This window comes from Heterodontus francisci, chromosome 8 (assembly GCF_036365525.1).
Source record: "Heterodontus francisci isolate sHetFra1 chromosome 8, sHetFra1.hap1, whole genome shotgun sequence".
Classification (NCBI taxonomy): domain Eukaryota; kingdom Metazoa; phylum Chordata; class Chondrichthyes; order Heterodontiformes; family Heterodontidae; genus Heterodontus; species Heterodontus francisci.
Genome location: NC_090378.1, coordinates 74,318,514 through 74,342,162, shown reverse-complemented (window position 1 = coordinate 74,342,162; position 23,649 = coordinate 74,318,514). Strand labels below are relative to the sequence as shown.

The following is a 23,649-nucleotide window of genomic DNA, read 5'->3' as shown; positions in this document are numbered from 1 at the left end:
CCGCTTTGGATATAAATGGGGGAGATGGCTCAGGGGAAAGCAGCAAGAGCCAAGTTCATGGCACCATGGGTAACTCTGCTGCACAGAAGGGGAGGAAGAAGAGTGGCAGAGCTATAGTGTTGGGGATTCAATTGTAAGGGGAACAGACAGGCATTTCTGCGGCCGCAAAATAGACTCCAGGATGGTATGTTGCCTCTCTGGTGCTGGGGTCAAGGATGTCTCTGAGCGGCTGCAGGGCATTCTGAGGGGTGAGGGCGAGCAGCCAGTTGTCGTGGTACATATTGGTGCCTACAACTAGGTAAAAAAAGGGATGATGTCCTACAAGCTGAATATAGGAAGGTAGGATGTAAATTTAAAAATAGGACCTCAGAGGTAGTAATCTTGAGATTACTACCAGTGCCACATGCTTGCAAGAGCAGAAATAGCAGGATATATCAGATGACTACATGGCTGGAGAAATGATGTAGGGGGGAGTGATTCAGATTCCTGGGACACTGGGACCAGTTCTGGGGAAGGTGGGACCAGTACAAGCTGGATGGGTTGCATCTGGGCAGGACCGGGACCAATTTCCTAGGTGGGAGGGGTTGGGGCGTGTTTGCTAGTGCTCTCGGGGAGGGTTTAAACTAGAATGGCAGGGGGGTGGGAATCTGAGCGGAGAGACAGAGGAGAGAGAAACAAGGATAGAAATGAAAGACAGAAAGGTAAGAAGCAAAAGTGGAAGGCAGAGAAAACAAGGGCGAGAAACAAATGGGGCTGTAGTGCAAAATAAAGCTAAGATGACTAACAATGTTAAAAAGTCAAGTCGAAAGGCATTGTGTCTTAATGCACGGAGCATTCGCAATAAGGTAGATGAATTAACAACGCAAATAGATATAAATGGTTATGATATAGTAGCGATTACAGAGACATGGCTGCAAGGTGACCAAGGATGGGAACTGAACATCCAGGGGTATTCAATATTTAGGAAGGACAGGCAAAAAGGGCAAGGAGGTGGGGTAGTGTTGTTAGTAAAGGAGGAAATCAATACAATAGTGAGGAAGGATATTGGCTCGGAAAATCATGATGTGGAATTTGTATGGGTGGAGCTAAGAAACACCAAGGGGCAGAAAACGTTGGTGGGGGTTGTCTTTAGGCCCCTAAACAGTAGTGAAAATGTAAGGGATGGCATTAAACAGGAAATTAGAGAAGCATTCAATAAGGGTACACCTGTAATCATGGATGACTTTAATCTACATATACTATGGTCAAACCAAATTAGCAATAATACTGTGGAGAAGGATTTCCTAAAGTGCGTATGTGTTGGTTTTTTGAACCAATACATTGAGGAACCAACTAGGGAACAGGCTGTCCTAGACTGAGTATTGTGCAATGAGAAAGGATTAATTAACAATCTTGTTGTGCAGGGTCCCTTGGGGAGGAGTGACCATAACATGATAGAATTCTTCATTAAGATGGAGAGTGAAGTAGTTAAATCCAAAACTAGGGTCCTGAATCTAAATAAAGGAAACTGCGAAGCTATGACCGAGCTCGCCGAGTACGAAAAGACATAGCTGTTAGAGTGGGTCTGCGGCAGGTGGTGAGGGAACCAACAAGAGGGAAAAACATACTTGACCTTGTCCTCACCAATCTGCCTGCTGCAGATGCATCTGTCCATGGCAGTATTGGTAGGAGTGACCACCGCACAGTCCTTGTGGAGACGAAGTCCCGTCTTCACATTGAGGATACCATCCGTGTTGTGTGGCACTATCACTGTGCTAAAAGCGACAGATTTCGAACAGATCTAGCAATGCAAAACTCGGCATCCATGAGGCGCTGTGGGCCATCAGCAGCAGCAGAATTGTACTCAACCACAATTTGTAACCTCATGGCCCAGCATATCCCCCACTCTACCATTCAAATCAAGCCAGGAGACCAACCCTGGTTCAACGAAAAGTGCAGGAGAGCATGCCATGAGCAGCACCAGGCATACCTTAAAATGAGGTGTCAACCTGGTGAAGCTACAAAACAGGACTACTTGCATGCCAAACTGCATAAGCAGCATGCGATAGACAGAGCAAAGCAATCCCAGAAGCAACGGATCAGATCTAAGCTCTGCAGTCCTGCCACATCCAGTCATGAATGGCGGTAGACAATTAAACAACTAACTGGAGGAGGTAGCTCCACAAATATCCCCATCCTCAATGATGGGGGAGCCCAGCACATCAGTGCGAAAGATAAGACTGAAGCATTTGCAACAATCTTCAGCCAGAAGTGCTGATCCATCTCGGCCCTCTCCTGAAGTTCCCAGCATTACAAATGCCAGACTTCAGCCAATTCAATTCGTGATATCAAGAAACGACTGAAGGCACTGGATACTGCAAAGGCTATGAGCCCTGACAATATTCCGGCAATAGTACTGAAGACTTGTGCTCCAGAACTTGCCACACCCCTAGCCAAGTTGTTCCAGTATAGCTACAACACTGGCATCTACCTGGCAATGTGGAAAATTGCCCAGGTATGTCCTGTATACAAAAAGCAGGACAAGTCCAACCAGGCCAATTATCGCCCCATCAGTCTACTCTCAATCATCAGTAAAGTGATGAAAGGTGTCGTCAACAGTGCTATCAAGCAGCACTTGCTTAGCAATAACCTGCTCAGTGATGCTCAGTTTGTGTTCCGCCAGGGCCACTCAGCTCCTGACCTCATTACAGCCTTGGTTCAAATATGGACAAAAGAGCTGAACTCAAGAGGGGAGGTGAGATTGACTGCCTTTGACATCAAGGCAGCATTTGACCGAGTATGGCATAAAGGAGCCCTAGCAAAACTGGAGTCAATGGGAATCAGGGGGAAAACTCTCTGCTGGTTGGAGTCATACTTAGCACAAAGGAGGATGGCTGTGGTTGTTGGAGGTCAATCATCTGAGCTCCAGGACATCATTGCAGGAAGTCCTCAGGGTAGTGTCCTAGGCCCAACCATCTTCAGCTGCTTCATCAATGACCTTCCTTCAATCATAAGGTTGATGATTGCACAATGTTCAGCACCATTTGCGACTCCTCAAATTCTGAAGCAGTCTGTGTAGAAATGCAGCAAGACCTGGACAATATCTAGGCTTGGGCTGATAAGTGGCAAGTAACATTCGCACCACACAAGTGCTAGGCAATGACCATCTCCAACAAGAGAGAATCTAACCAACTCCCCATGACATTTAATGGCATTACCATCGCTGAATCCCCCACTATCAACATCCTAGGGGCTACCCAGAAACTGAACTGGAGCAGCCATATAAATAACGTGGCTACAAGAGCAGGTCAGAGGCTAGGAATCCTGCGGTGAGTAACTCACCTCCTGACTCCCCAAAGCCTGTCCACCATCTACAAGGCACAAGTCAGAAGTGTGATGGAATATTCTCCACTTGCCTGGATGGGTGCAGCTCCAACAACACTCAAGAAGCTTGACACGATCCAAAACAAAGCAGCCCGCTTGATTGGCACCCCATCCACAAACATTCACTCCCTCCACCACCAAAGCACAGTGGCAGCAGTGTGTACCATCTACAAGATGCACTGCAGCAACGCACCAAAGCTGCTTAGCCAGCACCTGCCAAACCCACGATCTCTACCATCTCGAAGGAAAAGAGCAGCAGATGCATGGGAACATCACCACCTGCAAGTTCCCGTCCAGGTCACACACCATCCTGACTTGGAACTATATCGCTGTTCCTTCACTGTCGCTGGGTCAAAATCCTGGAACTCCCTTCCTAACAGCACATGGACTGCAGCGGTTCAAGAAGGCAGCACACCACCACCTTCTCAAGGGCAATTAGGGATGGGCAATAAATGCTGGCATAGCCAGTCACGCCCACATTCTATGAATGAATTTTTTTAAAAATGAGGCGCGAGTTGGCTATGTTAGATTGGGGAACTTTACTAAAATGGTTGACGGTGGATAGGCAAGGGATAATATTTAAAGAACGTGTGCATGAATTACAACAATTATTCATTCCTGTCTGGCGCAAAAATAAAACCAGAAAGGTGGCTTAACTGTGGCTTACAAAAGATATTAGGGATGGTATTAGATCCAAAGAGGAGGCATATAAAATTGCCAGAAAAAGCAGCAAGTCTGAGGATTGGAACAGTTTAGAATTCAGCAAAGGAGGACAAAGAGGTTGATTAAGTGGGGGAAAATAGAGTATGAGAGTAAACCTGCGGGGAACATAATCAGTTTTTTCATATAGTAGGTAGTGTTTTTTTTAGGGAATCAAGGTCGCTAGTGTAAATAATCTAATTGTTGGGTAATTTAAGGGGATAAGTTAAATTAAGGGTAAGTCATGGCAGGGCAGCTCGGCAACGTGGAGTGCTCCTCCTGTGCAATGTGGGAAGTCAGGGACACTTACAGGGCGAACACGTGTGCAGGAAGTGTCTCCAGCTGCAGCTACTCAAAATCTGTGTTTTGGATCTGAAGCAGCGGCTGGAGACACTGTGGAGCATCTGCGAGGCTGAGATCATCGTGGATAACACGTATAGGGAGGTGGTCACACCGCAGGTAAAGACCGCTCAGACAGAAAGGGAATGGGTGACTGCCAGGCAGAGTAGAAGAATTAGGCAGGTAGTGCAGGAGTCTCCTGGGTCCATCTCCCTTTCTAACAGATTTTCCACTTTGGATACTGTTGGGGGAGATGGCTGCAGGACATTCTGAAAGGGGAGGGTGAACAGTCAGAGGTTGTGGTACCAACAACATAGGTAAGAAAGAGGGATGAGGTCCTGCAACAAAAATTTAGGGAGCTGGTAGCAGATTAAAAAGCAGGACCTCAAAGGTTCTAATCTCTGGATTACTCCCGGTGCCACATGCTAGTGAGTATAGGAATAGGAGGATAGAGCAATTGAATACGTGGCTGAAGAGATGGTGCAGGAGGGAAGGCTTTAGTTTCCTGGATCACTGGGACTGTTTCTGGCAAAGGTGGGACCTGTACAAGTTGGACGGGTTGCACCTGAACTGGAACAGGACCAACATCCTTGCTGGAAGGTTTGCTAGTGCTGTTGGGGGGGGGGGGGGGGGGTTTAAACTAATTTGGCAGGGGGATGGGATACAGAGTGGAGGTGCAGTAAGGGGTGATGCACAGTCAAATAAAGAAGAGAAACAGAGTCAGTCTGGAAGGCGGAGCAAATATCGACCTGTTAAGGCACAAGTGAAAAATGCAAGGCTGTATTGCATCTATTTTAATGCAAGGAATCTTACTAGTAAGGTAGATGAATTGAGGGCATTGATTAGCACATGGGATTATGATATTATTGCCATCACAGAGACATGGTTGAAGAGGGGCAGGACTGGCAGTTCAATATTCCAGGGTATAGAATCTTCAGCCATGACAGGGGAGGAGATAAAAGAGGAGATGGTATTGCACTGTTGATTAAGGAGTCAATTACTGCAGTAAGGAGGGATGACATCTTAGAAGGTTCTTCTAATGAGGCCATATGGGTACAACTTAAAAACAAAAAGGGGGCAATCACTTGGCTGGGAGTGTACTACAGGCCTTCAAACAGTCAGGGAGAGATGGAGGAGCAGATGTGTAGGCAAATCTCAGAGAGGTGTAAAAATAATAGGATAATAATAGTAGGAGATTTCAACTTCCCTAATATCAACTGGGATAGTCTTAGTGCAAAAGGCTTAAAGGGGGCGGAATTCTTAAAATGCAAACAGGAGAGCTTTTTGAGCCAGTATGTAGATAGTCCTGCAAGATAAGGGGCAGTACTGGACCTAATCCTAGGGAATGAAGCTGGACAAGTGGTAGAAGTGTCAGTGGGGGAACATTTCGGGGATAGTGACCATAACTCTGTAAGATATAAGGTTGTTATGGAAAAGGAAAAAGATGGACCAGAAATAAAGGTACTGAATTGGGGGAAGGCCAGTTTCAGTATGATAAAACAGAATCTGGCCAAAGTGGACTGGGAGCAGCTACTTGTAGGAAAGTCTACATCAGACCAGTGGGAGTCATTCAAAGAGGAAATAGTGAGGGTTCAGAGCCAACATGTACCCGTTAAGGTGAAGGGTATGACCACCAAGTCCAGGGAACCCTGGATGTCAAGGGCTAAAGAGGATTGGATCAGAGAAAAAAAAGGAGGTTTATGGCAGAGTCAGTGCGTTGCAGACAGCGGAGGCCCTAGAGGAGTATAGAAAGTGTAGCGGGGTACTTAAAAAAGTAATTAGGAGAGCGAAGAGTGGACATGGCGGACAAGATAAAGGAAAATCCTAAGGCATTTTACAAGTATACTAAGGGCAAGAGGATAAGCAGGGAAAGAGTAGGGCCCATTAGGGACCAAAGTGGCAATCTGTGTGTGGAACCGGAGGATACAGGTGAGGTTTTAAATGATTACTTTTCATCTGTGTTCAATATGGAGAAGGACGAAGTAGGTGTAGAGATCAGGGAGGGGGATTGTGATATACTTGAACATATTAGTATTGAAAGGGAGGAAGTATTGGCTATTTTAGCGGGCTTAAAAGTGGTTAAATCCCCAGGCCCAGATGAGATGTATCCCAGGTTGAGATACCAGGAGCGCTGACACAAATTTTCAAATCCTCTCTGGCCACAGAGAGGTATCAGAGGACTGGAGGACAGCGAATGTGGTACCATTATTCAAGAAGGGTAGCAAGGATAAACCAGGTAATTACAGGCTAGTGAGTCTAACATCAGTAGTTGAGAAACTATTGGAAAAAATTCTGAGGGACAGAATTAATCTCCACTTGGAGAGGCAGGGATTAATCAGGGATAGTCAGCATGGCTTTGTCAGGGGAAGAGCGTGTCTGACTAACTTGATTGAATTTTCCGAGGAGGTGACTCAATGTGTTGATGAGGGTAAAGCAGTTGATGTAATCCACATGGACTTCAGTAAGGCTTTTGATAAGGTCCCGCATGGGATATTGAGTAAGAAGGTAAGAGCCCATGGGATCCAGGGCAATTTGGCAAATTGGATGCAAAATTGGCTTAGTGGCAGGAGGCAGAGGGTGATGGTTGAAGGTTGTTTCTGTGAGTGGAAGCCTGTGACCAGTGGTGTACCACAGGGATCGGTGTTGGGACCCTTGCTGTTTTCAGTGTACATTCATGATTTAGACGTGAATGTTAGAGATATGATCAGTAAGTTCACAGTTGACACGAAAATTGGTGGTGTCATAAATAGTGAGGAGGAAAGCCTTAGATTACAGGACGATATAGATGGGCTGGTAAGATGGGCGGAGCAGTGGCAAATGGAATTTAATCCTGTGAAGTGTGAGGTGATGCATTTTGGGAGGACTAACAAGGTAAGGGAATATACAATGGATGGTAGGACCCAAGAAAGTACAGAGGGTCAGAGGGACCTTGGTGTACTTGTCCACAGATCACTGAAGGCAGCAGCACAGGTAGATAAGGTGGTTAGGAAGGCATATGGGATACTTGCCTTTATTAGCCGGGACATAGAATATAAGAACAGGGAGGTTATGATGGAGCTGTATAAAATGCTAGTTAGGCCACAGCTGGAGTACTGTGTACAGTTCTGGGCACCCACTATAGGAAGGATATGATTGCACTGGAGGGAGTGCAGGGGAGATTCACCGGTGTGTTGCCTGTGCTGTAGCATTTCAGCTATGAAGAGAGACTGAAAAGGCTAGGGTTGTTTTCCTTAGAGCAGAGAAGGCTGAGGGGGGACATGATTGAGGTATACAAAATTATGAGGGGCATTGATAGGTTAGATAGAAAGGAACTTTTTCCCTTAGCGGAGGTGTCAATAACCAGGGGGCATAGATATAAGGTAAGGGGCAAGAGGTTTAGAGGGGATTTGAGGAAAAAAAATTTCACCCAGAGGGTGGTTGGAATCTGGAACGCACTGTCTGAAGAGGTGGTAGAGGCAGGAACCCTCACAACATTTAAGAAGTATTTAGATGAGCACTTGAAATGCCATAGCATACAAGGCTGGAAAATGGGATTAGAATAGGTAGGTGCTTGATGGCCGGCACAGGCACGATGGGCCGAAGGGCCTGTTTCTGTGCTGTATGACTCTATGACTCTATGACTCTAACTTAATCAGCCCATGTCTTGGAATTCCCTTCTCTCAACCAGGGTCCCATTGTTCAAGTGAATGGGCTTGAGTGATTTGTTTCCACCAGTTTAATGTCCAAGTGATGGCCTTAATGTCTTGCTAATGGGAGCAGGATAGGTAGTTCAATCAGATTCAATCAGGACTGTGCAGACTATTCATCTCCACCTCAATGCATTGGAATGTGGGGTATAGTGATGCAAATTGGGGTGGACATCTTAGCTGCTAATAGAGCCACCTTTTATCTGTTTCTTTTTCATTTAAATTTAGTTCAGGTTTCCAGCTGGTGGATTAAAAAAATCATCATTCGACATAGTACTTTTTTGTGACAGTGTCGTGATGGTAGCATGGATGTGGGATCTGAAGTGCAATTTAGGATTAAACTATTATTTGCTGTTGTTTTAATCAGGCTCAGCCAAAATGGGCATTGGAGGGAATGAATCGATTTAAAAGCTCGGGTGTAGACCCAAATGGCATGTCTTCAATCTTGCTGAGGTTGAGTGAATTGAACTTGTTGCTTTTACAGGAATTGATGCCAGTTAATCTGTGGTCGAGGAATCACGGGGGGAGGGGGTGTTGGTAGGGATACAGATATAGATGTCATCCACACACATGTAAAAGCTGAACTAATGCTTACAAATTAAGTCACCAAGGGCAGCATGCAGACACGGAAATGGAGGGGGTAAGAATGGAGGGTAGGGATTCATCCAAGTTGACCATGAAGGATGGGAAAAGAAAGCATTGCAGGAGTCATGCTGACTGTGTTGTGACAGTTAAGAGCATGAAATGGACATTGGTGTCAAATGGCACAGAGATATCAAGAAACGACTGAAGGTACTGGATACAGCAAAGGCTATGTGCCCTGACAATATTCCGGCAATAGGACAGAAGACCTGTGCTCCAGAACTTGCCGTGCCCCTAGCCAAGCTGTTCCAGTACAGCTACAACACTGGCATCTATCTGGCAATGTAGAAGATTGCCCAGGTATGTCCTGTACACAAAAAGCAGGACAAGTCCAAGCCGGCCAATTACCGCCCCAACAGTCTACTCTCAATCTTCAGTATAGTGATGGAAGGTGTCATCAACAATGCCATCAGGCGGCATTTGCTTAGCAATAACCTGCTCAGTTACGCTCGGTTTGGGTTCTGCCAGGGCCACTCAGCTCCTGACCTCATTACAGCCTTGGTTCAAACATGGACAAAAGAGCTGAACTCAAGAAGCGAGGTGAGAGCGACTGCCCTTGACATCAAGGCAGCATTTGACCGAGTACAGCATCAAGGAGCCCTTGCAAAACTGAAGTCAATGGGGATCAGGGGGAAAACTCTCAGCTGATATGAGTCATACCTAGAGCAAAGGAAGATGGTTGTGGTTGTTGGAGGTCAATTATCTGAGCTCCAGGACATCAATGCAGGATTTCCTCAGGGTAGTGTCCCAGGCCCAACCATCTTCAGCTGCTTCATTAATGACCTTTCAATCATAAGGTCAGAAGTGGGGATGTTCGCAGATGATTGCACAATGTTCAGCACCATTCACAACTCCTCAGATACTGAAGCAGTCCATGCAGAAATGCAGCAAGACATGGACAATATCCAGGCTTGGGCTGATAAGTGGTAAGTAACATTCATGCCACACAAGTGCCAGGCAATGACCATCTCCAACAAGAGAGAATCTAACCATCTCCCCTTGACATTCAATGGCATTACCATTGCTGAATCCTCCACTATCAACATCCTAGGGGCTACCATTGACCAGAAACTGAACTGGAGTAGCCATATAAATACCGTGGCTACAAGAGCAGGTCAGAGGCTAGGAATCCTGTGGCGAGTAACTCACCTCCTGACTCCCCAAAGCCTGTCCACCATCTACAAGGCACAAGTTAGGAGTGTGATGGAATACTCTCCACTTGCCTGGATTGGTGCATCTTCAACAACACTCAAGAAGCTCGACACCATCCAAGACAAAGCAGCTGGCTTGATTGGCACCCCATCCACAAACATACACTCCCCCCACCACCGACGCACAGTGGCAGCAGTGTGTACCATCTACAAGTTGCACTGCAGCAACGCACCAAGGCTCCTTAGACGGCACCTTCCAAACCCGCGACCTCTACCACCTAGAAGGGCAAGGGCAGCAAATGCATGGAAACACCACACCTGCAAGTTCCCCTCCAAGTCACACACCATCCTGACTTGGAACTATATCGCCATTCCTTCACTGTCACTGGGTCAAATTCCTAACAGCACTGTGGGTGTACCTACCTCACATGGACTGCAGCGGTTCAAGAAGGCAGCTCACCATCACCTTCTCAAGGGCAATTAGGGATGGGCAATAAATGTTGGCCTAGCCAGTGATGCCCACATCCCATGAATGAATTCAAAAAAGAGGTCATGGAAAATAAAGAGACATTGCTGACTGCAGTTGTCGTCACAAAGGCTGATAATAGTGACTTTGACCAGGGCAATCTTCATGCTATAACAAAGGGGGAAACTCTTGGGCAGCAGGTCATAAGAGCAATTCATGTGTGGCATGGTAAGCTGCACAATTTACCATAATACATATAATATTTTGTTTTCTTTATAATATGTGACTGTGTTGCCACCATCCTCCAGACCACAGTATGGACACACATCACTGAATGTTGAATTGTGCTGGACATAATGCCACTCGTGATGAGCTTTTAGTAGCTGTCTATTGATGGCTTATATGTTGTCTAGTAAACCATATAGTAACTATCATTCTTGGCAATGGGAGGAGATGAGTTGACTCCAAGGGGCATGTCTGGAACTGGATATTTGAACCAAACCTGTGATCTGTGGCACATTCAGTAATCTAATATTTGAGCCTTGGTGGACCACAACACACCAGCACACTTCTGATGATTGAACAGTCAACCTGCTTTTCTAATGGATCCTTAGAGAGTAGATGTGCCACTAGAGGCTCGGATGTTTCCCATTTAACTCCAGATAGCCCGGAAGACAAATGCAATTATAAATAAGATTGCTGGACATTGGGAGGCTTACCAGTGGTCTCTACTGGTAGTATGCACAATTATAAACTCCAGCACCAAGCCTGTGCACACCTGAGGAACTTTAAGCCTTGGCTTTATCAAGCTACACCTAAGCGCTCTGCACTTAGGTAAGTGAGGTATATCCCTAAGGCTGAATACGCTTAATCTGTGGTGGGCAAACAGAAACTCTGCATGTGGTAAATTTCTCAGTAGTTTGATTTGGAGTCTCAAAGCATGGTTTTGTGTCAAATACTCAAATGAACAAAAGAAAACTTATGCATAGTCACTCACCTGCCTTTTTGGCTACATGGAGTCTGCAGAAGAATGTAAGAAATATAGGTGAGGTGGGTAGGGAACTAGGGTGCAATGTTCATAAAAAAAGAATGTCAACATAGAGATAAAAGAAATGTATTAGAAAAACATTAAATAAAAACAAACTGCTGCAAATGCACAACAGGTCAATGTCCCAAAAAGAAAGGTAGGCCAAGTCTCTGCTCTTCAGGTGATGGGTTCTACTCAAAATGTCAACCTATCTCTCTTTCCCCAAGACAACAATGGACGACCCAGCATCCATCATTGTCACCTCAGAAGAAGCATTGTTTTCCATTATTAAAAAATATCCTTTTATGTTTACTTTCTTCTACACCAACAGCAGAACCTGTGTATTTTCAAATTCAGAATCTATTACGCTGCTTCCTTTTTGGCCAGTCTCCTACCGGACACACGTACAGAAAGCTACAGCACTTTACCCAGCAAATAATAGGAAACCCTGCTGTGCTGAATCATTACTCAAAGGTCAAAAGGCTAAAAGTGGAGAAATGAAAAATTTATGCTCCCAGAGCCTAATCTATATTGATTCCTTGATGTGGAGCTCCCCTCAGTCAGCGGCCTGCCTTTATCAAAGTGGAGAACTACATGAGTGTGCTTAAGAACTTTACAGAGTGGTTTGGCCTTATTTCCCAAATTAGAAATGATTCAGATAACCAACTGACAAAAGAGCATGGAGTCCAATTTTAACTCTGTGCGACTGGGTACATTTTGAATGAGTTAAAATCTCGCTCCATGAGTCTGTTGAAGATTTTGATAAAGAAGAGATTTAACAAATTTGCCCGCTACCCAACCCAAACCCGACGGGACCTGACGACATGTGTCAGGTTCGGGTTGGGTCGAGTCGCACTTCCGGGTCCGGTGTTTGGGCTCAGGTTGGGTCGGGTCGGATCGGACACGCTCTATCACCACCTCCGGTAAGTGACTTTAATGTTAGTTTACTTTTTGGACTTTAAAGGTGGTTTTGCTGCAGTTATTTTAAGCCTGTGCAGGTAAGGAACAAAGTGAAAAACGGAAGGTAAGTTAACTGATGGTCGGGTCGGGAGCGGGAAAAAATGGAAGGACTCGGGCCAGGTCAGGCTCGGATAGGGTTCTAGCGGGCTTGGGTCGGGTCTCATTTGCAGACCCGAGCAGGCCTTTAGGCTGTTGAGAGGGTGAAATCACATGCAGATATTTGTTAGATGCATCAAAAAACATTTTTTTTTCAAACCGTAAGCTGTTTGGTTTTTGCTTTGGGATTTCTTCATATCCATTCAAATGTGTGGGATTGAATCATTATACATTACCCCGATTACTATGCCTAATTAATTTGGCCATTTAATTGTTTTTCTTTTGAAAAATAAGAAATTTTCACTAGCAAAGAGCGGTAATCAATCTATTTCATTAAATTGTGTTGAATAATTAAAAACATATATAGTCTGGCACCAAGCATTAGTGAGAGTTTTTTTTGTATAACATTTGCAGTGTATTGTCTGATTCCACACACAAGCTGATACAACCCCAAATCATATAATATCCACATTAGAGCTCTTGAACCAAACTTCAGACTACTTTTACAAACTGTGATTGGTCCCCAACATTGCACCATCTTGGACACTGCATTGATAGATGTTTCACATGAATCCCATTTTGAAATTAATTTGCATCATTTCTATAACTTTATTCATATTGCAATTACCTTCTTAGAGTTGGATCATTTCTGTGACTGTTTTCCTTTTTACTTTTTTGCCCATGCCAAATTGCAGTTTAAAGCCCCCAAGTTTATATATCATAGACTAGCATCGACTGAAAGTAACAAGGCAGTTTCATAACACAATAAATTACTGATGCATAAATATTATAATATTGTTGAAATTTGAGACATGTTGTCGAAGCTTTTCGTCTTGCACTCATCAGGACAATCTGCAAGAATACCAATGTAAAGGAAGGTAACAACTTTATACTGTATGAGAAGATAGTGCTGATTGGTTGGCAAGTGAACTCCATTCTCCATGGCAATGCCTCTACCAATCAGAGTTCACTTGCCACTTGCCAACCAATCAGCACTCTCTTCTCATACAATATAAAGTTGTTGCTTTCCCTTACATTGGTATTCTTGTGGGTTGTTCTGATGAGTGCAAGACAAAAAACTTCAACACCATGTCTCTATTTTCAGCAATACTCAAGTTCTATACTACCAAATGACTAAATATTATAATGTTTGAAACCACTGTGGTTTCATGTGTCTGTACATGTAAGGAGACTACACAAGACCTCTTGGCCAGAGACTGAATGGTTCCAAGACACATTGAAATTAAAGGAAAAAGATCAGGAATTACAGACAAACTATGCAAATGGGCAGAACTATGGCTGATGAAATGTAAAGAGATGGATGTTATGTACTGGATATCAGAAGAAAAAATAGGAAACATGCATACCCCATGAATGATACTGCAACAGCCGCGGATGAACCTGAAAAAGACTTAGGACCGAATTTTATGTTTTCCTACACGGTAGGTTTGGAGGCAGGGAGAGCATAAAATTGGGCGGGATGGTGGCGGGGGTGGAGACCCTTCCAGCATCCCGCCTCTGCTGAAATGTAGTCAATTGAGGCCCTTAATTAACCCCTAATTAGGGGCCTCTTCCCACCGCAGCCGCAATTACCCATGTGGCGGGTTGCCCTATCTCAACACAGGAAGCACGGCACGAAAAGCTGTACGGCTGCTTCCCGGCTGTGGGAGGGAAGGTGTCCCTCGTTCAAAGGCACTTAGTGCCTGAATGAGGGGCCCGGCATTGGCAAGTGGAGGCCAATGAGGGCCACCCCCCTGCCCTTGCTGCTAACCCTCTATTCCACCCCACCCTGTGAGATCCCTCCTGCCCTGACCTACCTTAAGCCTGGTTCCAGTGCCGCTCTTCGGTACAGCAGCAGCCATTGCCTCTGTGGTGGTGCTGCAGCAGCCAGCCTCTGATTGGCCGGTAGCTCTGCAAGGTCAGGACTTCTGGCGGCGGGGTCCTAAATCGTACGGAAGGCCCGCCGTTGTCCAGTTAAGTGCCTGATTGGCACTAAACTTAGCAGGCCATCCGTAAAAGAGCCGATGCGAGGATCACGGTGTTTGTTTCCCCCAACGCCAAGATTCCCGCCGCCAGCAAAAAATTCCACCCTTAGGATTCTTCGTAGACTGGGTGCACAATAAGATCCAACAATGCAGAGCAACAATTGACAAGGTTAATAGAATTGAACTTTGTATCCAAAACAGTGAATACAAGTCAGAGGCAATCATGATCAAGCTATCTCGTGCTATCATTATGCTGTTTCCATTTCACTAAATCAAAAGCTATGGATGTTCTTTAGAGCAGAACCACTAGTTCAATACCTAGTCTTAAAAGTTTTCAGTTCTTAGGGACGAAAGAAGAAGTTTGGGCTATTAGCATTGAAAGAAAAAATCCAAGAGATGATCATTTAGAAGTATTTAAGATAATCAATAGTATGGAAAAAGTAAATATGGAAATATACTTTAAATAAAAGTAAGGAAAAGGCCACTTGTTTAAACGAATTAAAAGCAAATTTAGGACTGATATCTGGAAGTTCTCCTTCATTTAAAGAATGATTTACACATGAAATGGATTGCTAGAGTGTGTAATGCAGGCCAAAACACTTAAAACAAAAAACATTAAGAAATTAAGAACCAATTGGATAGTGCAATGGGAGGATTTTAGAGTCATTAATTCAATGATGAATTTGGATGCTACTAATGACCACAATATAAATGGCAGGAGAAGCTCCCAGAGGGTCTGGAGATCTCATCTGAGCATGTGGTCCTGAGGAAAGTGGATCTCTTTAGGGAAGATGGAAATTCTTCAACGAGAGCTTCATGAACGATATGAGGTGGCCAATTATAACAATGTTGTCTCATCAATGCAACATTCTTGGGAGTACGAAGTATTCTGGACTCAGGCAGAATGCCTCTGCAGGTGGTGCCCATTCAAACCAAGAGAATTCCCACACAATGCATGAACCAAACCTACAGTGTTCTGCCACATCTGCAATACAGTCAACAAACCAAAGGGACAGGATCTCTTTCACTCAATAACTCAATAGATAGCTCCAAGAACTACTTGCCTGTTCACTGCTTGCCCTTTCACATGACTAAAATGTAGTCTACTCATTGGGGCACCAGCTCAACAAGGTGAGGATTCTCTTCAAATTCGACTGGCCGCTGTGTGTGCAGTTATCGGTAGCATATCCTGTGCCAATTCATGTTCTTTTTCTCCATGTGTAGGGATCTTTCAAGGTGAGGAATCTGGCACTAGAGAGCAGCAGGAAACAGTCCCATCGGCACAGCACCTATCAATCACTCCAGACTCCACTAGCAATATCACTGCAGAAACATCCTCTTTTGGGGAATTAGATAGGGGAGTCAGGAGGGAGCATTGGCTGAAGCACCTATTACTAATAAGAAGGAATAAATGGAGATAGCAGCAGAATACAGCAAAGGAAGAAGGTTCAGGAAGGCAGCTGTGGTGAGACCTATGGATTTGTATAGCAAGCTGCATGTATTAATCCGCAGAAGTTCTTCATGCAGTCCTTTGAGAATATTCAGAGTTCCTTGCATGGAAAATCTGAATATATAGTAGGGCTGCTCCAATATCTATATAAGCATATAAGAGGATTTATTGAATATGCAGAGCAACATACTCAAACTGCCTGAACATGCCAGTGCTACTTCTCTTCTTTCTCTTCAACATCATCCTCCTCGCCTCTATGCAAGAAGGTTAGCCATATAGCCCATCTGGCTTCATGAGTTTCCCTCTTGCAATGGTAATATTGTACAGAATACAATAAATGAAGTTAACCTTGGAAGCTTTCTCAGGGCTGTGGAATAGGGTCCTACCTGATCTGTTCAGGTATCAGAAGCACTGCTTCGACATCCCAATGGTATGTTCTATGAGTGATGAACTTCTTTGTGGCCTCATTATGAGGCTTCTAGACTTATATAATAGCCTAGACATCAAAGGTAATCTCTGGTCTCCCAGCAGCCAAATGTCCATTCTTACTACTCTTTCAAAGAGCTCTGTTACTACTAGCTGTCACAAGATGAAAACATCATGGTTGCTGCCAAGCTATCTTGCGGTCAGCTGCTTTATTCCATTCTGGGGGTCCAAGATCACTTAAGGTTTTTAATGGAATCAAATCCTTTTTGATTCAATTTTGCCATGGTGTTGGTGAATGGCACCCTAAATGGCTGCTTGGGTGCCATTGAGTCCCTGTACTCTACCACCTGATAGAAATGCTAACCACTCTCCAGTTATTCCCTATTTTCTATTGGGAAAGTGATAAATATGTAGTTCCTAGCAAACAAGACTGCAGTAACCCGCTTAATGCAGCGGACAATTGACTGTCACAGGTAGTGGCTTAAAATGAGCTAGTAGCATAAAAGTTCAATGCAGTCCTAACTTTAACTTTAACAGATGGAACTGTCCTTGTGCTGGACGTGGTCTGCAGACAGCACCACTTGGTGACTGCTTCCCTGCCAAAACAAAGGTGGTGAAGGCAGAACAAAGAACAAAGAACAAAGAAAATTACAGCACAGGAACAGGCCCTTCGGCCCTCCAAGCCTGCGCCGATCCAGATCCTCTATCTAAACATGTTGCCTATTTTCTAAGGGTCTGTATCTCTTTACTTCCTGCCCATTCATGTATCTGTCTAGATACATCTTAAAAGACGCTATCGTGCCCGCGTCTACCACCTCCGCTGGCAACGCGTTCCAGGCACCCACCACCCTCTGCGTAAAGAACTTTCCACGCATATCCCCCCTAAACTTTTCCCCTCTCACTTTGAACTCGTGACCCCTAGTAATTGAATCCCCCACTCTGGGAAAAAGCTTCTTGCTATCCAACCTGTCTATACCTCTCATGATTTTGTACACCTCAATCAGGTCCCCCCTCAACCTCCGTCTTTCTAATGAAAATAATCCTAATCTACTCAACCTCTCTTCATAGCTAGCGCCCTCCATACCATGCAACATCCTGGTGAACCTCCTCTGCACCCTCTCCAAAGCATCCACATCCTTTTGGTAATGTGGCGACCAGAACTGCACGCAGTATTCCAAATGTGGCCGAACCAAAGTCCTATACAACTGTAACATGACCTGCCAACTCTTGTTCTCAATACCCCGTCCGATGAAGGAAAGCATGCCGTATGCCTTCTTGACCACTCTATTGACCTGCGTTGCCACCTTCAGGGAACAATGGACCTGAACACCCAAATCTCTCTGGACATCAATTTTCCCCAGGACTTTTCCATTTACTGTATAGTTCACTCTTGAATTGGATCTTCCAAAATGCATCACCTCGCATTTGCCCTGATTGAACTCCATCTGCCATTTCTCTGCCCAACTCTCCAGTCTATTTATATTCTGCTGTATTCTCTGACAGTCCCCTTCACTATCTGCTACTCCACTAATCTTAGTGTCGTCTGCAAATTTGCTAATCAGACCACCTATACTTTCCTCCAAATCATTTATGTATATCACAAACAACAGTGGTCCCAGCACGGATCCCTGTGGAACACCACTGGTCACACGTCTCCATTTTGAGAAACTCCCTTCCACTGCTACTCTCTGTCTCCTGTTGCCCAGCCAGTTCTTTATCCATCTAGCTAGTACACCTTGGACCTCATGCGCCTTCACTTTCTCCATCAGCCTACCATGGGGAACCTTATCAAACGCCTTACTGAAGTCCATGTATATGACATCTACAGCCCTTCCCATATCAATCAACTTTGTCACTTCCTCAAAGAATTCTATTAAGTTGGTAAGACATGACCTTCCCTGCACAAAACCATGTTGCCTATCACTGATAAGCCCATTTTCTTCCAAATGGGAATAGATCCTATCCCTCAGTATCTTCTCCAGCAGCTTCCCTACCACTGACGTCAGGCTCACCGGTCTATAATTACCTGGACCTCTTCTAATATGCCTACATTGTTGTGGCTGGGTCCTAAGATGTAATTCCCAGGCTGCTTACAGGCAAGTGCCAGGCACCTGCTTTGTCTCATGTCCTTCCACAAGAATTCCTCTTCCTCCACAAAGACTCTAACGCAAGATGATCCACTACCTCCCATCCACCCCTGCACATCCTCCTTGCACTCCCTGACAGACCCACATAAGAAATAGGAGCAGGAATAGGTCACTTGCCCTTCAAGTCTGCTTCATCATTCAATAAGACGATGGCTGATCATCTACCTCAACTTTACCTTCCTGTACTATCCCCATATCTCTTAATTCCCTTAGTATCAAAAAATCTATCAATTTCAGTCTTGAATATACTCAATGACTGAACATTCACAGCTCTCTGGGTAGAGAAATCCAAAGATTCACAACTCTTTCAATGAAGAAATTTCTTCTCATCTTGGTCCTAAATGGCCAATCCATTATTCTAGGACTGTGATCCACTAGTTCTAGACTTCCCAGCCAGGGGAAATACCCTCCCAGCATGTACCCTGTCAAGTCCCTTAAGAATTTTATATGTTTCAATGAGATCACCTCTCATTCTTCAACATTCTAGGGAATAAAGGCCTAGTATACTCAATCTCTCTTCATCAATCAATCCTCCCATTTCAGGAATCAGTTTAGTGAACGTTCGTTGCGCATCCTGTAAGGCAATTATATCCTTCTTAGGTAAGGCGACCAAAACTGGACACAGTACTCCAGTTGTGGTCTCATCAAGACTCTGTATAATTGTAGTAAGACTTCTTTACTCTTGTACTCCAAACTCTTTGTGATAAAAGCGAACATACCTTTTTTTTTATTCATTCATGGGATGTGGGCATTGCTAGCTCGGCCAGCATTTATTGCCCATCCCTAAGTGCCCTTGAACTGAGGGCCATCTCAGAGGGCATTTAAGAGTCAACCACATTGCTGTGGATCTGGAGTCACATGTAGGCCAGACCGAATTGCTTGCTGTACCTGCATGTTAAATTTCTGTGATTCAGGTACAAGGACACCCAGATGTCTCTGAATGCCAACATTTCCCAGCCTCTCACCATTTAAAACTGATTTTGCTTTTCTATTTTTCCTACCAAAATGGATAACTTCACATGTCCATTATAGTCCATCTGCCATGTTTTTTTCCCACTCACATAACCTATCCCTATCCCTTTGCAGTCTCTTTAAGTTCTCCTCACAACTTACTTTCCCACCTACCTTTGTATCGTCGGCAAACTTGGATACATTACACTTGGTCCGTTCATCTCAGTCACTGACATAAATTGTAAATGGACATGACAACCTCCAAGATAAAAGACAACACTAAAACTTTGAAGTAGTCCTGGGAATGAAAATACAATATTTAATCAGTAGATTATAGAGAACTGGCATATGCAACCTTTCAGGCTGGATTTTGACAAAGGTCATATATTATGCATCTCTTGTCTATAACAATAGAGATGCTTTTAAGGCAGTATCTGTGCATAAACATTCTGATTATATGCCTGACCAATATCAATCTACTATAAGCTAATAATGTATGTTCAATTTTGATAGGGTCCAGGAAAGGCTGATACTGAATATGCTTTGGATTGTGGCTGTGGCATTGGCAGAGTCACCAGATATGTCCTGTTGCCTATTTTCTCCTCTGTTGATGTGGTGGACATGATGGATAACTTTTTATTTGAGGCTCTTTCCTACATAGGAACAAATGTGACAAAAGTGAAGGATTATTTCTGCATTGCCCTACAGGACTTCACTCCCACTAAAAAATATGACGTTATCTGGATTCAGTGGGTAACAGGTGAGTCATGACTACTGTACTGCAGAGTGTAACAACAGTAACAAATCTGCTGTTATGCTGACATCTTTACCAGTTAAAAGTTATTACTAGATTTTGCATCCAATTATAGTCAATGGACAGACTTGTGTATAATGCACACTTCCTGGAAGTGTCACACATTCCCATTATATTTTGCTGAAATTTGCTGAACATTGAAAAATTAACTAATTGAAAATTGGATGGAGCAGTTAACAGGATCCAAAATTGATAAAAACCCAAAGATAACTTGATTCTTTAAAAAAATATGTAGTAATCAAGCCTGGCCATGTCAATTTGGAGAGGTACTTAGGAAAGTCTAAGGTATTCCCCATCAGGAGGGAAGGGAGGATCACTCATGCCACCTTTGTACACCTCAAGACAGTACATTATAGAATGATATTTGCAATGGTCAAGCATAAGCTTGGCTTTTTACTTTCTTGGCTGAGGATGGTACAGGAAGAGCGCCAGAGAGGGAAACAGAAAAAAAGTAAGCACATTAAAACTACACTGAAAAGGTCAGGTTTTCAGTACAATTTTTCTCTCAATGCAGGACATTTAACTGATAAGGACCTGATGGAATTCCTAATAAAATGCAAGTTCAGCCTGAAGGACAATGGAGTCATCATCATTAAAGATAATGTTGGTCGTCAGGGATGCGTTCTGGACCAAACGGACAGTAGTGTGATCCGGGAGATTGAGATTTTGAGGAACATCATAGCAAAAGCTGACCTGGAGATTATCTGTGCAGAGAAACAGTTGGACATCCCTGAACCATTTGTACCCGTGTGGATGCTAGCCTTGAAATAGTAATTCCTTCTGACTAACTTGCTAACTTCAATCAGTCTACATATATTAGGCCAGGATTCTTGGTAGGGAAATGTCCATACCACATCCAATAGATAATTAGATAAATATATATATTGATCTATGAAAGTCCATTGTAATAAAGCATGTTTCATCCATTCATTTTGTACATAATTCAAGGATCCAATTTTTTTTTGTTGTATTTGTTTTTCATTTGATTGAAAGGTATAACATTTTTACTTTTCTTTCCCATGCAACACACCAATTATGGTCAAAGTAGGTAAGTGAGCTGTCAGGTCTATACCAACATTATTCAGTCCCACTATGCCTCAAGCAGTAATGTCATTTAAACATCGGTATTTTGTACAATTAAATAGAGTAAATCATTTCCAGAATAAGACAATTACTGCGGGACATTTTAAATGTCCTTATTTTAACCTTTTAAAATGGTTTTCTGTAATGATGATTCATCCTAAATTGTCTCTTCATCAATTGGAAGAGTGGAACAGACTAGGTCTGCAGAAATATTAGCTAGCCCAGCTTAGCTAAGCAGTCTTCTCTGTTAAGTAAAATCAGAGCGTGTCTACAGTTTCTAGACATTGGGAGGGAAAAAGAACTCCCTCAAATCCTAATGAAAAGCTTGGAAAAACTGTTTAATATCATGCTCATCTTCAACTACGTATTTGTATTCTTTGTGTCTAATACCACCAGCATTGTGCTCTGGACTACCAACAGGAGGCTTGTTTGATTATGGTCTAAAGCAGATGCTAACTAGTTTTCTTGGCTTGTGTGCATACAGGAACACACAACAGGAAATTGATTACAAAATAAATGTTTGCTCCCCACAGTAAAGATAACTGATCAAATTAAATATTGTTTTTTGCTACAGTGATATCATGAAGTGCATATGTCACATGGCAATATGGAATTATACAGAAACATCGGCTATAGTTATGATTTGGATTAGCACATGTTGGTGCTTGATACATTCTTCTTTACTTGTTTTTTTCTCTCCTCTTGGGGTGATCAATGATCAATTTGATCCTGCCTGCCAAAATATTGAGCTGCCTATTAGTTTTGGAAATTCATGGACAGCCTGGCAGTTTAATGCAAATAATGCCAAATCAACAAAATGGTTCAAACCTCTTGTCAGCAACATCTGCAGGGAGTTCCATTTGATTGCTCTGCCCATCCGATGGGCACCAAAAATACAAATCAAGCCTCATGAATCAACAGGAGTAATATCAACAATGCCATGCAACTGACTAGATTGTTGTGGAGTTACTCATGAGTTTACTGATTAAAATGTTTGCATCTTTAATTTAAGACTAATTACCATCATAAGGTTCTGTTGCCAACCTTTGACCCATGGATGATGTGTCGGGCACGTGCAGCAAGCTGCAAATATTCTGTTTCTGAGTAGTTGAGTCCAATGTGAATGTGGAAGAATTTACTGTGTTTTTTCAGTGCTACATTAGTCGTGGGAGTCAGTTGCCAGCATTCGCCAGAGCTGGCGGGCAGCCATAAAGACAGGGCTAAATTGTGGCGAGTCGAAGAGACTTAGTAGTTGGCAGGAAAAAAGACAGAGGCGCAAGGGGAGAGCCAACTGTGCAACAGCCCCAACAAACAAATTTCTCTGCAGCACCTGTGGAAGAGCCTGTCACTCCAGAATTGGCCTTTATAGCCACTCCAGGCGCTGCTTCACAAACCACTGACCACCTCCAGGCGCGTATCCATTGTCTCTCGAGATAAGGAGGCCCAAAAGAAAAAGAAGAAAGAACATTAGAAAAGTGAAATTATAAATGTGCACATAATCACAGAGATACCATCATTCTCGACGGGGCAATGAAGCAGGCATGGGACGTGTGCTCTTGACATTGTAATTATAACATAAGATTTCCCATGTTTCCTATTTCTGGCAAAATTCTGAAGTATTATTAAAGAACAGGTTTATGATTCTGCTGGAAATTGAATGGAAGAAAGCTTTCTATGTTTACAGTGTTGCAAAGGTAAAGCAACCAAAAGAAACCACCCCCACCTCCCCCTCATCCATCCTAAGTGACACAGTAATATTCCCAAGGGTGAATTGAAAAGATTCCTTTGCTCTTCAAAAAAAACGAACTACGTCAATCATAAGCCTTTTCGTGAATACCAGTTTAAAGCACTGCAGTAATGTGACCAAAAACTGTATCTGATTTTATAAAAAGGGGACGAGAAGCTTCAGCTGAGAAAGTCTTCAGTTAATTTAGCATGTGGTTTTGAAGGAGCTTCTTAAGTTTCGACAGCTGCACAAGTGCTGAATTTCAGGCTCTCTTATGTCAGTTAAGCAGACAATTATACTTCAGATGTAATCAGCAAACTCCAAACACTGATAACATTACCACTGACCATTGCAGAGCAAACTCTAATTTGATTAGGTGTAAAAAAACACCTGATGACCTAAATTGCTTTTTACATGGTGTGAAAATCCCATTTGAACTTATCGCTTTTCTCTCCCTTTCCCCAGCCTTAAGGTTATCTCGTGAAAAGGTTTTATGAAACACATGTGAAGCAAGGATTTAGCCGACAGTAAATAAGTACAGGGTGCTGTTTTCAAGCATCCAGCAGTTTGTTGATTCCCATGATGGAATGCAGGTCGTCGCCATTTGAAAATATGTTTAGGGAATTACCACCTCCCCC

General features: G+C 43.6%; 1 protein-coding gene across 1 annotated transcript in view; it reads left to right on the top strand.

The window, feature by feature from the left end:
• The window catches only part of ntmt2 (N-terminal Xaa-Pro-Lys N-methyltransferase), a 70,417-nt gene extending 49,444 nt beyond the window's left edge, over positions 1-20,973 (top strand). The window contains exons 3-4 of the mRNA XM_068036463.1: positions 19,902-20,148; positions 20,717-20,973. Of these exons, the coding sequence (XP_067892564.1) occupies positions 19,902-20,148; positions 20,717-20,973 (504 nt within the window). The remainder of the gene's footprint in view (positions 1-19,901; positions 20,149-20,716) is intronic.
• The last annotated feature ends 2,676 nt before the right edge of the window (positions 20,974-23,649 follow it).